Genomic DNA, 12,308 nt, shown 5'->3' with positions numbered 1-12,308 from the left:
AAAAATATTTCTACAATAAACGTGGATTTTTTAAAAAATATTTCTACAATAAATGTGGATTTTTTAAAAAATATTTCTACAATAAACGTGGATTTTTTAAAAAATATTTCTACAATAAACGTGGATTTTTTAAAAAATATTTCTACAATAAACGTGGATTTTTTAAAAAATATTTCTACAATAAACGTGGATTTTTTAAAAAATATTTCTACAATAAACGTGGATTTTTTAAAAAATATTTCTACAATAAACGTGGATTTTTTTAAAAAATATTTCTACAATAAACGTGGATTTTTTAAAAAATATTTCTACAATAAACGTGGATTTTTTAAAAAATCTTTCTACAATAAACGTGGATTTTTTAAAAAATATTTCTACAATAAACGTGGATTTTTTAAAAAATATTTCTACAATAAACGTGGATTTTTTAAAAAATATTTCTACAATAAACGTGGATTTTTTAAAAAATATTTCTACAATAAACGTGGATTTTTTAAAAAATATTTCTACAATAAACGTGGATTTTTTAAAAAATATTTCTACAATAAACGTGGATTTTTTAAAAAATATTTCTACAATAAACGTGGATTTTTTAAAAAATATTTCTACAATAAACGTGGATTTTTTAAAAAATATTTCTACAATAAACGTGGATTTTTTAAAAAATATTTCTACAATAAACGTGGATTTTTTAAAAAAAATTTCTTCAATAAACGTGGATTTTTTAAAAAATATTTCTACAATAAACGTGGATTTTTTAAAAAATATTTCTACAATAAACGTGGATTTTTTTTTAAAAAATATTTCTACAATAAACGTGGATTTTTTAAAAAATATTTCTACAATAAACGTGGATTTTTTAAAAAATATTTCTACAATAAACGTGGATTTTTTAAAAAATATTTCTACAATAAACGTGGATTTTTTTAAAAAATATTTCTACAATAAAAGTGGATTTTTTAAAAAATATTTCTACAATAAACGTGGATTTTTTAAAAAATGTTTCTACAATAAACGTGGATTTTTTAAAAAATATTTCTACAATAAACGTGGATTTTTTTAAAAAATATTTCTACAATAAAAGTGGATTTTTTAAAAAATATTTCTACAATAAACGTAATTTTTTTTAAAAAATATTTCTACAATAAACGTGGATTTTTTAAAAAATATTTCTACAATAAACGTGGATTTTTTAAAAAATATTTCTACAATAAACGTGGATTTTTTAAAAAATATTTCTACAATAAACGTGGATTTTTTAAAAAATATTTCTACAATAAACGTGGATTTTTAAAAAATATTTCTACAATAAACGTGGATTTTTTAAAAAATATTTCTACAATAAACGTGGATTTTTTTAAAAAATATTTCTACAATAAAAGTGTATTTTTTAAAAAAATATTTCTACAATAAACGTGGATTTTTTAAAAAATATTTCTACAATAAACGTATTTTTTTTTAAAAAATTTTCTACAATAAACGTGGATTTTTTAAAAAATATTTCTACAATAAACGTGGATTTTTTAAAAAATATTTCTACAATAAACGTGGATTTTTTTAAAAAATATTTCTACAATAAACGTGGATTTTTTAAAAAATATTTCTACAATAAACGAGGATTTTTTTAAAAAATATTTCTACAATAAACGTGGATTTTTTAAAAAATATTTCTACAATAAACGTGGATTTTTTAAAAAATATTTCTACAATAAACGTGGATTTTTTAAAAAATATTTCTACAATAAACGTGGATTTTTTAAAAAATATTTCTACAATAAACGTGGATTTTTTTAAAAAATATTTCTACAATAAAAGTGGATTTTTTAAAAAATATTTCTACAATAAACGTAATTTTTTTTAAAAAATATTTCTACAATAAACGTGGATTTTTTAAAAAATATTTCTACAATAAACGTGGATTTTTTTAAAAAATATTTCTACAATAAACGTGGATTTTTTAAAAAATATTTCTACAATAAACGTGGATTTTTTAAAAAATATTTCTACAATAAACGTGGATTTTTTAAAAAATATTTCTACAATAAACGTGGATTTTTTAAAAAATATTTCTACAATAAACGTGGATTTTTTTAAAAAATATTTCTACAATAAAAGTGTATTTTTTAAAAAAATATTTCTACAATAAACGTGGATTTTTTAAAAAATATTTCTACAATAAACGTATTTTTTTTTAAAAAAATTTTCTACAATAAACGTGGATTTTTTAAAAAATATTTCTACAATAAACGTGGATTTTTTAAAAAATATTTCTACAATAAAAGTGGATTTTTTAAAAAATATTTCTACAATAAAAGTGGATTTTTTAAAAAATATTTCTACAATAAAAGTGGATTTTTTAAAAAATATTTCTACAATAAACGTGGATTTTTTAAAAAATATTTCTACAATAAACGTGGATTTTTTAAAAAATATTTCTACAATAAACGTGGATTTTTTAAAAAATATTTCTACAATAATCGTGGATTTTTTAAAGAAATATTTTTCCAATAATCGTGGATTTTTTAAAAAATATTTCTACAATAATCGTGGATTTTTTAAAAAATATTTCTACAATAAACGTGGATTTTTTAAAAAATATTTCTACAATAAACGTGGATTTTTTAAAAAATCTTTCTACAATAAACGTGGATTTTTTAAAAAATATTTCTACAATAAACGTGGATTTTTTAAAAAATATTTCTACAATAAACGTGGATTTTTTAAAAAATATTTCTACAATAAACGTGGATTTTTTAAAAAATATTTCTACAATAAACGTGGATTTTTTAAAAAATATTTCTACAATAAACGTGGATTTTTAAAAAATATTTCTACAATAAACGTGGATTTTTTAAAAAATATTTCTACAATAAACGTGGATTTTTTAAAAAATATTTCTACAATAAACGTGGATTTTTAAAAAATATTTCTACAATAAACGTGGATTTTTTAAAAAATATTTCTACAATAAACGTGGATTTTTTAAAAAATATTTCTACAATAAACGTGGATTTTTTAAAAAAAATTTCTTCAATAAACGTGGATTTTTTAAAAAATATTTCTACAATAAACGTGGATTTTTTAAAAAATATTTCTACAATAAACGTGGATTTTTTTTAAAAAATATTTCTACAATAAACGTGGATTTTTTTTAAAAAATATTTCTACAATAAACGTGGATTTTTTAAAAAATATTTCTACAATAAACGTGGATTTTTTAAAAAATATTTCTACAATAAACGTGGATTTTTTAAAAAATATTTCTACAATAAAAGTGGATTTTTTAAAAAATATTTCTACAATAAACGTGGATTTTTTAAAAAATATTTCTACAATAAACGTGGATTTTTTAAAAAATATTTCTACAATAAACGTGGATTTTTTTAAAAAATATTTCTACAATAAACGTGGATTTTTTAAAAAATGTTTCTACAATAAACGTGGATTTTTTAAAAAATATTTCTACAATAAACGTGGATTTTTTTAAAAAATATTTCTACAATAAACGTGGATTTTTTAAAAAATATTTCTACAATAAACGTGGATTTTTTAAAAAAAATATTTTCCCAATAATCGTGGATTTTTTAAAAAATATTTCTACAATAAACGTGGATTTTTTAAGAAATATTTCTACAATAAACGTGGATTTTTTAAAAAATATTTCTCCAATAAACGTGGATTGTTTAAAAAATATTTCTACAATAAACATGGATTTTTTAAAAAATATTTCTACAATAAACGTGGATTTTTTAAAAAATATTTCTACAATAAACGTGGATTTTTTAAAAAAATATTTCTACAATAAACGTGGATTTTTTAATAAAATATTTCTACAATAAACGTGGATTTTTTAAAAAATACTTCTACAATAAACGTGGATTTTTTAAAATATATTTCTGCAATAAACGTGGATTTTTTAAGAAATATTTCTACAATAAACGTGGATTTTTTAAAAAAATATTTCTACAATAAACGGGGATTTTTAAAAAAAAATATTTCTACAGTAAACGTGGATTTTTTAAAAAATATTTCTACAATAAACGTGGATTTTTAAAAAAAATATTTCTACAATAAACGTGGATTTTTAAAAAAAATATTTCTACAATAAACGTGGATTTTTTAAAAAATATTTCTACAATAAACGTGGATTTTTTAAAAAATATTTCTACAATAAACGTGGATTTTTTAAAAAATATTTCTACAATAAACGTGGATTTTTTAAAAAATATTTCTACAATAAACGTGGATTTTTTAAAAAATATTTCTACAATAAACGTGGATTTTTTAAAAAATATTTCTACAATAAACGTGGATTTTTTAAAAAATATTTCTACAATAAACGTGGATTTTTTAAAAAATATTTCTACAATAAACGTGGATTTTTTAAAAAATATTTCTACAATAAACGTGGATTTTTTAAAAAATATTTCTACAATAAACGTGGATTTTTTAAAAAATATTTCTACAATAAACGTGGATTTTTTAAAAAATATTTCTACAATAAACGTGGATTTTTTAAAAAAAATATTTTCCCAATAATCGTGGGTTTTTTAAAAAAATATTTCTACAATAAACGTGGATTTTTTAAAAAATATTTTTCCAATAATCGTGGAGTTTTTAAAGAAATATTTTTCCAATAATCGTGGATTTGGAAAAAATATTTTTCCAATAATCGTGGATTTGGAAAAAATATTTTTTCCAATAATCGTGGATTTGGAAAAAATATTTTTCCAATAATCGTGGATTTGGAAAAAATATTTTTCCAATAATCGTGGATTTGGAAAAAATATTTTTCCAATAATCGTGGATTTGGAAAAAATATTTTTCCAATAATCGTGGTAGACTTTTAAAAATATTTTTCTTTTGCTTTTTTTCAGAAACCCTTGAAAATGAAATAGATAAACTGCAATCGGCAGCCGCTGATACTTCCTCACGCAGTGTCTTATCGTGTTCGGGAGTTGTGCAGGGTGTCAAAGCCATATGTGCCTTATTGGGCTCCATTGATACGTTGGAATTGGCGGAATGTGTTGATCAGCTAAAACATATTTGTGAAGAAAGTCAAATTAAATATACCTCCACCACGGGGAATCCAGAGATTGTCAACGATTGTGGAGATTATGCCGAGGTGTGTTTAAGGCCACGTTCCAATTTAGAACAAATAAAATTAAAGTGTAATAAACTGCGGGATGCTGTCCAGGAGTTGGTAGAATTATATTCCAATGTGTTTAGAGTTGGATTCTCTGTCAAGACCATTGAATATTCGATAAGTAAGTTAATAACCTCAATTTTGGGTGTTTAGGATTAATCACATTCTTCTTCTTCTTGTTGTTGCAGCTCCCATTCACGTCTCCTGTGTTTCGAAGCCGGTTGTGGTCAGCATTAATTGTTTACATCGTCCTCCACCTTTGTGGAAATACGATAGTTATTCCTTGGCTGTACACATAAACTACGGTACACGTTTGATCTCAGAACCGGTAGTTACAAAGTGTTCCAATGATACCTTAGGTGGTTTATTTGCTCGCCTGAAATTCTCCTCTTGGTTGACGTTTGACAAAAATCCCATTTGCACTTTGCCGCGTGAGGCTCGTTTGGTGTTTGTCCTCTACGGTACCCAATTGGCTGAGAATGAACCCAACAATGGCAGCGAAAATAATGAAAGAAGTCAAATCAATACTGAATTAGGTTGGTGTGCAATACAGCTCTTCGACTACAAGCGGGAGATGATTTGTGGTTCGTACCTACTCTCCATGTGGCCAGCAACGGCTGATAAGTTTTTGTGTCCTGCGCCAGCAAAAGGTTGTCATCCTCAGCCAGATTTTTGTCCGGTTTTGAGCATTGAAATACCACCATATGGTGGTAGAATACAATTTCCGGAACCGGTGGAAAATCCAACACCAGCTCCAAGGTAAGTTCTGCAACAAACCCTGAAGGATAAATTATAAATTCCTCTTCTCTTTAGATACGATTTCAATTCGTTGGACACAAATCTACAACAAGAACTGCTGGACACAGCCGATCAAGGTTACCCGGGAGCCAGTGATAAACGTGAAGTGTTCTGGGAAAAACGTTTATATTTACAAAATATCCCTCACGCCTTACCCAAGGTATTACATGCTGCCCATAGTTGGGATTACGCCAGTCTTATGGATTTACATTCGCTCCTATACTCTTGGACCCCCTTGGCCCCCCTGCAAGCCTTAGAATTGTTATTACCACGTTATCCTGATGCTAAAGTACGACAAAAAGCCGTAGAATGGATATCCCAGTTACCCAATGATCAGCTGGTGGATTATTTGCCACAGCTGATACAGGCCCTTAAACATGATACCTATGAAGCATCGGCAATGGCACGTTTCTTACTGTGTAAGTCATTGGAATCACCCCGAATTGCTCATCATATGTATTGGTTGCTGGTCCATAGTCTGCCCGGAGATGGACCACAAAATTCCATTGACTCCACCTCGGCAAGTGCTGCAGAAATTGATGAATCTTTGGTGACACAGGCACGCTATCATCGTCGTAATAAAATGATGCTGAGAGCTTTGCTGGCTATTTGTGGAGAAAAGCTATCGGAGAGGTTCCTGTTGCAGAATCTAATGTGTAGGGTAAGTTTGGAAATGAAAGAAAATGGATAAGACAAGACCTCTTGGCCACCTTGTATAAAGAAACGGCAAATGAGATCGTCGTCTATACAGAGGACGACCAACGAGGTCGTATTTTATGCAGAGGACGACTACTGAGGTCGTCTTTTATACAGAGGACGACTACTGAGGTCGTCTTGTAAAAAGAGGACGACCATTGAGGTCGTCTCCTATAGAGAGGACGATCATTGAGGTCGTCTTCTATAGAGAGGATGACTTATGAAGTCGTCTTCTGTATAGAGGACGAGGTTGTATTCTATATAGAGGACGCCCATTGAGTTCGTCTTCTATAGAGAGAACGACCAATGAGTTCATCTTCTAGAGAAAGATCGAACAATGAGGTCGTATTCTATACAGAGGACGACCAATGATGTTGTCTTCTATACAGAGGACGACCATTGAGGTAGTCTTCTATACAGAAGACGGCCATTGAGGTCGTATGTGGTCGTTTTCTTTAGAGAGAACGACCAATGAGGTCGTCTTCTTTAGAGAGAACGGCCAATGAGGTCGTATTCTACAGAGAGAACGACCAATGAGGTCGTCTTCTATAGAAAGGACGGCCAATGAGGTCACCTTTTTATCAGAGGACGACTATTGAGGTCGTCTTCTTCAGAGAGGACGACATTTGAGGTCGTCTTCTATAGAGAGGATGACTTATGAAGTAGTCTTCTGTATAAGGACTAGGTTGTATTCTATATAGAGGACGACCATTGAGGTCGTATTCTATAGAGAGGTCATCCTCTATAGAAACGACGACCATTAAAGCCGTCTTCTTTAGAGAGCACGACATTTGAGGTTGTCTTCTGTATAGAGGACGAGGTTGTATTCTAAGTAGAGGGTGACCAATGAGGACGTCTTCTATAGAGAGGATGACGTATGAGGTCGTCTTCTTTAGAGAGAACGACCAATGAGGTCGTATTCTACAGAGAGAACGACCAATGAGGTCGTCTTCTATAGAAAGGACGACCAATGCTGTCGCCTTCTAATAAGAGGACGACTATTGAGGTCGTATTCTATACAGAGGACGACCACTGAGAACGTTTTCTATACAAAGGACAACCAATGAGGCCGTCTTTTTTACAGAGGACGGGCATTGAAATCGTCTTCTATACACAGTACAACCTATAAAGTCGTCTTCTGTACAGACAGAGGACGACCATTGAAGTCGTCTTCTTTAGAGAGGACGACATTTGAGGTCGTCTTTTAAGGAGAGGATGACGTACCAAGTCGGGTTCTATAGAGAGGATGACGTATGAAGTCGTCTTCTATAGAGAGGATGACTTATGAAGTCGTCTTCTATAGAGTGGATGACTTATGAAGTCGTCTTCTGTATAGAGGACGAGATTGTATTCTAAATAGAGAACGACCAATGAGGTCGTCTTCTATAAAAAGGGCGTATGAAGTTGTCTTCTATAGAGAGGATGACGTATGAGGTCGTCTTCTTTAGAGAGAACGACCAATGAGGACGTCTTCTATACAGAGGACGACCATTGTGTTCGTCTTCTATACAGAGGACGACCATTGTGGTCGTCTTCTATACAGAGGACGACCATTGTGGTCGTCTTCTACACAGAGGACTACCACTATACAGAGGACCACCACTGAGGTCGTCTTCTACACAGAGGACTACCACTATACAGAGGGCGACCACTGAGGTCCTCTTCTGTACAGAGGACGATCACGTAGGTCGTCTTTTATATAGAGGAAGACCACGGAGGTCGTCTTCTATACATAGGACGACCATTGTGGTCGTCTTTTATACAGAGGACGACCATTGTGGTCGTCTTCTACACAGAGGACGACCATTGTGGTCGTCTTCTACACAGAGGACTACCACTATACAGAGGACCACCACTGAGGTCGTCTTCTATACAGAGGACGAAGACGGAGGTCGTATTCTATACAGAGGACGACAATTGAGGTCGTCTCCTATACAGAGGACGACCATTGAGGTTGTCTTCTATACAGAGGACGACCACTGAGGTTGTCTTCTACACAGAGGACGACCGTTGAGGTCTTCTTCTGTACAGAGGACAACCAATGAGACCGTCGTTTAAACCTAGGAGGCTAATGAGGTCGTCTTCTATATAGAGAACGAGTAAAATATTTGTTCCAATAATTCCTTCCCTCCCTTCCTTTTCCAGAATCTTGCCAATACTGCTGAAAAAGTCAAAGAGGCTAAGGAGGCCATGCGTCAGCAATTCTTGTGCAGTGGCATGGATAAAATAAACCAAGAGCTTTTGGATAAGCACACCTCTTTGCCTTTAGGTCCAGAGCTGGAAGTTAGTGGTGTAAATGTACGCAATTGTAGCTACTTCAATTCGAATACATTGCCATTGAAAATTTCCTTTGTGGGTCCAGATAATGAACCTCTACCTGCCATATTTAAGGTAAGTTTTCATTCACACATATCCCCGGAAGTTATTGTAAAGTTTGTGTGTCTCTCTCTCTTTCTTCCTTTAGTCTGGTGATGATTTACAACAGGACATGTTGACCATTCAACTGATACGGGTTATGAATAAAATGTGGCTTGCCGAAGGTTTAGATTTGAAAATTGTCACCTTCAACTGTGTACCCACCGGCTATAAGAAGGGAATGATTGAATTGGTTTCTGATGCAGAAACTCTGAGGAAAATTCAAGTTGAATATGGTTTAACGGGTTCCTTTAAAGATCGTCCAATTGCCGAATGGTTGGCCAAACAAAATCCCAGTCAATTGGAATATCAAAGGGCGGTAAAGAATTTTACGGGTAGGTATAAAATAAAGGTTTAAATTTTCTTTTCATTTAATGTGTGTGTTTTTGTTTGCTCTGCAGTTTCCTGTGCTGGTTATAGTGTAGCTACTTATATCTTGGGCATTTGTGATAGACATAATGACAATATTATGCTGAAAACCTCCGGTCATCTGTTTCACATTGATTTTGGCAAATTTTTGGGTGATGCCCAAATGTTTGGCAATTTCAAAAGGTATGATGTAAACACTCTTATTTCATAATCTTTATAAGTTAATGCTTATTTGTGTACCTTACAGAGACCGCACTCCATTTGTCTTAACCTCCGACATGGCCTATGTCATTAACAATGGTGATAAACCCTCAACAGATTTCCATCATTTTGTGGACTTGTGTTGTCGTGCCTTTAATATTATACGCAAACACGGTGATCTTTTACTACATATGTTGGCCTTGATGGCCACTGCCGGCATACCGGGTGTAACAGCCGATGCTGTTACCTATGTACGCAAAGCTCTGCTACCCTCTCAATCGAATCCTGAGGCGGCAGCCTCATTTGCCAAAATGATACAATTTTCGCTGAAGAGTTGGTTCACACAATTCAATTTCTTTTTGCACAATTTAGCACAAATGCGTTTCTCCAATGATGAGGGTAATGGAGAGCTGTTGTCTTTTGTTCCTAGGAAATATACGTAAGTTGGAAATGGTTATCAAGGATTCTTTGGTTGTATTATAATTGTGTTCTTTGTTTTTTTCAGAATGCAGCAGGATGGCCGCTTAAAAAGTGTTATGGTTGTCCGCTGTCAAAAACACTACGATATGGAAAAGTATTATACATATATTTTACAAGTAACCCGCCATGGTCAAAAGGATCCTACTCATCTATTTCGTTCATACAAAGAATTCACAGAATTCCATCAGAAGTTATGTTTACATTTCCCATTGGCTAAATTGCATAGGTAAGTGGAGAATAAGTTTAAGGACAGAATTATATCTTTCAGAAGGGCCTGTAGAAGCCCACTTTTCTTCCACAAGGGTCTCTGGAAACATTATTTTCTTCAGAAAGGGTCTCTGGAAGCAGCCTTTCTTTCAGAAAGGGTCTCTGGAAGCAGCCTTTCTTTCAGAAAGGGTCTCTGGAAGCAGCCTTTCTTTCAGAAAGGGTCTCTGGAAGCAGCCTTTCTTTCCGAAATGTGCTTAAGACGCATCCTTTCTTTTAGAAAGGGTCCTTAAGAACCACCCCTTCTTTTAGAAACGGTCCTTACGACGCATCCTTTCTTCTAGAAAGGTACTATAAAAGCATAATTTCTTTCAAAAATTTGCTATAAAAGCATCCTTTCTTTTAGAAAGATGCTATAAAAGCATCCTTTCTTTTAGAAAGATGCTATAAAAGCATCCTTTCTTTTAGAAAGATGCTATAAAAGCACCCTTTCTTTTAGAAAGGTGCTATAAAAGCACTCCTTCTTTCAGAAAGGTGCTATAAAAGCACTCCTTCTTTCAGAAAGGTGCAATAAGAACACCATTTCTTTCAGAAAGGTGCTATAAAAGCACTCCTTCTTTCAGAAAGGTGCTATAAGAACACCCTTTCTTTCAGAAAGGTGCTATAAGAACACCATTTCTTTCAGAAAGGTGCTATAAAGGCACCATTTCTTTCAGAAAGGTGCTATAAAGGCACCATTTCTTTCAGAAAGGTGCTATAAAGGCACCATTTCTTTCAGAAAGGTGCTATAAAGGCACCATTTCTTTCAGAAAGGTGCTATAAAGGCACCCTTTCTTTCAGAAAGGTGCTATAAAGGCACCCTTTCTTTCAGAAAGGTGCTATAAAGGCACCCTTTCTTTCAGAAAGGTGCTATAAAGGCACCCTTTCTTTCAGAAAGGTGCTATAAAGGCACCCTTTCTTTCAGAAAGGTGCTATAAAGGCACCCTTTCTTTCAGAAAGGTGCTATAAAGGCAACCTTTCTTTCAGAAAGGTGCTATAAAGGCACCCTTTCTTTCAGAAAGGTGCTATAAAGGCACCCTTTCTTTCAGAAAGGTGCTATAAAGGCACCCTTTCTTTCAGAAAGGTGCTATAAAGGCACCCTTTCTTTCAGAAAGGTGCTATAAAAGCACCCTTTCTTACAGAAAGGTGCTATAAAGGCACCCTTTCTTTCAGAAAGGTGCTATAAAGGCACCCTTTCTTTCAGAAAGGTGCTATAAAGGCACCCTTTCTTTCAGAAAGGTGCTATAAAGGCACCCTTTCTTTCAGAAAGGTGCTATAAAGGCACCCTTTCTTTCAGAAAAGTGCTATAAAAGCACCCTTTCTTTCAGAAAGGTGCTATAAAAGCACCCTTTCTTTCAGAAAGGTGCTATAAAGGCACCCTTTCTTTCAGAAAGGTGCTATAAAGGCACCCTTTCTTTCAGAAAAGTGCTATAAAAGCACCCTTTCTTTCAGAAAGGTGCTATAAAAGCACCCTTTCTTTAAGAAAGGTGCTATAAAAGCACCCTTTCTTTGAGAAAGGTGCTATAAAAGCACCCTTTCTTTAAGAAAGGTGCTATAAAAGCACCCTTTCTTTAAGAAAGGTGCTATAAAAGCACCCTTTCTTTAAGAAAGGTGCTATAAAAGCACCCTTTCTTTAAGAAAGGTGCTATAAAAGCACCCTTTCTTTCAGAAAGGTGCTATAAAAGCACCCTTTCTTTCAGAAAGGTGCTATAAAAGCACCCTTTCTTTGAGAAAGGTGCTATAAAAGCACCCTTTCTTTAAGAAAGGTGTTATAAAAGCACCCTTTCTTTAAGAAAGGTGCTATAAAAGCACACTTTCTTTAAGAAAGGTGCTATAAAAGCACCCTTTCTTTAAGAAAGGTGTTATAAAATCACCCTTTCTTTGAGAAAGGTGCTATAAAAGCACCCTTTCTTTCAGAAAGGTGCTATAAAAGCACCCTTTCTTTAAGAAAGGTGCTATA

General features: G+C 32.2%; 1 protein-coding gene across 6 annotated transcripts in view; it reads left to right on the top strand.

Moving 5' to 3' along the window:
* The window catches only part of Pi3K68D (phosphatidylinositol-4-phosphate 3-kinase catalytic subunit Pi3K68D), an 86,346-nt gene that overhangs the window by 56,156 nt on the left and 17,882 nt on the right, over nucleotides 1-12,308 (top strand). For all 6 annotated transcript variants that reach the window (XM_073986845.1, XM_073986846.1, XM_073986848.1 and 3 more), the window contains 8 exons: nucleotides 4,878-5,267; nucleotides 5,335-5,905; nucleotides 5,960-6,605; nucleotides 8,786-9,031; nucleotides 9,105-9,390; nucleotides 9,457-9,607; nucleotides 9,672-10,064; nucleotides 10,131-10,331. In XM_073986845.1, coding sequence (XP_073842946.1) covers nucleotides 4,878-5,267; nucleotides 5,335-5,905; nucleotides 5,960-6,605; nucleotides 8,786-9,031; nucleotides 9,105-9,390; nucleotides 9,457-9,607; nucleotides 9,672-10,064; nucleotides 10,131-10,331 — 2,884 coding nt within the window. The remainder of the gene's footprint in view (nucleotides 1-4,877; nucleotides 5,268-5,334; nucleotides 5,906-5,959; nucleotides 6,606-8,785; nucleotides 9,032-9,104; nucleotides 9,391-9,456; nucleotides 9,608-9,671; nucleotides 10,065-10,130; nucleotides 10,332-12,308) is intronic.

This window comes from Musca autumnalis, unplaced genomic scaffold (genome assembly GCF_047663935.1).
Source record: "Musca autumnalis isolate F117 unplaced genomic scaffold, ASM4766393v1 scaffold_4, whole genome shotgun sequence".
Classification (NCBI taxonomy): Eukaryota; Metazoa; Arthropoda; class Insecta; order Diptera; family Muscidae; genus Musca; species Musca autumnalis.
Note: the sequence above shows the minus strand (reverse complement) of the source record. Positions and strands in the feature narration are given on the sequence as shown.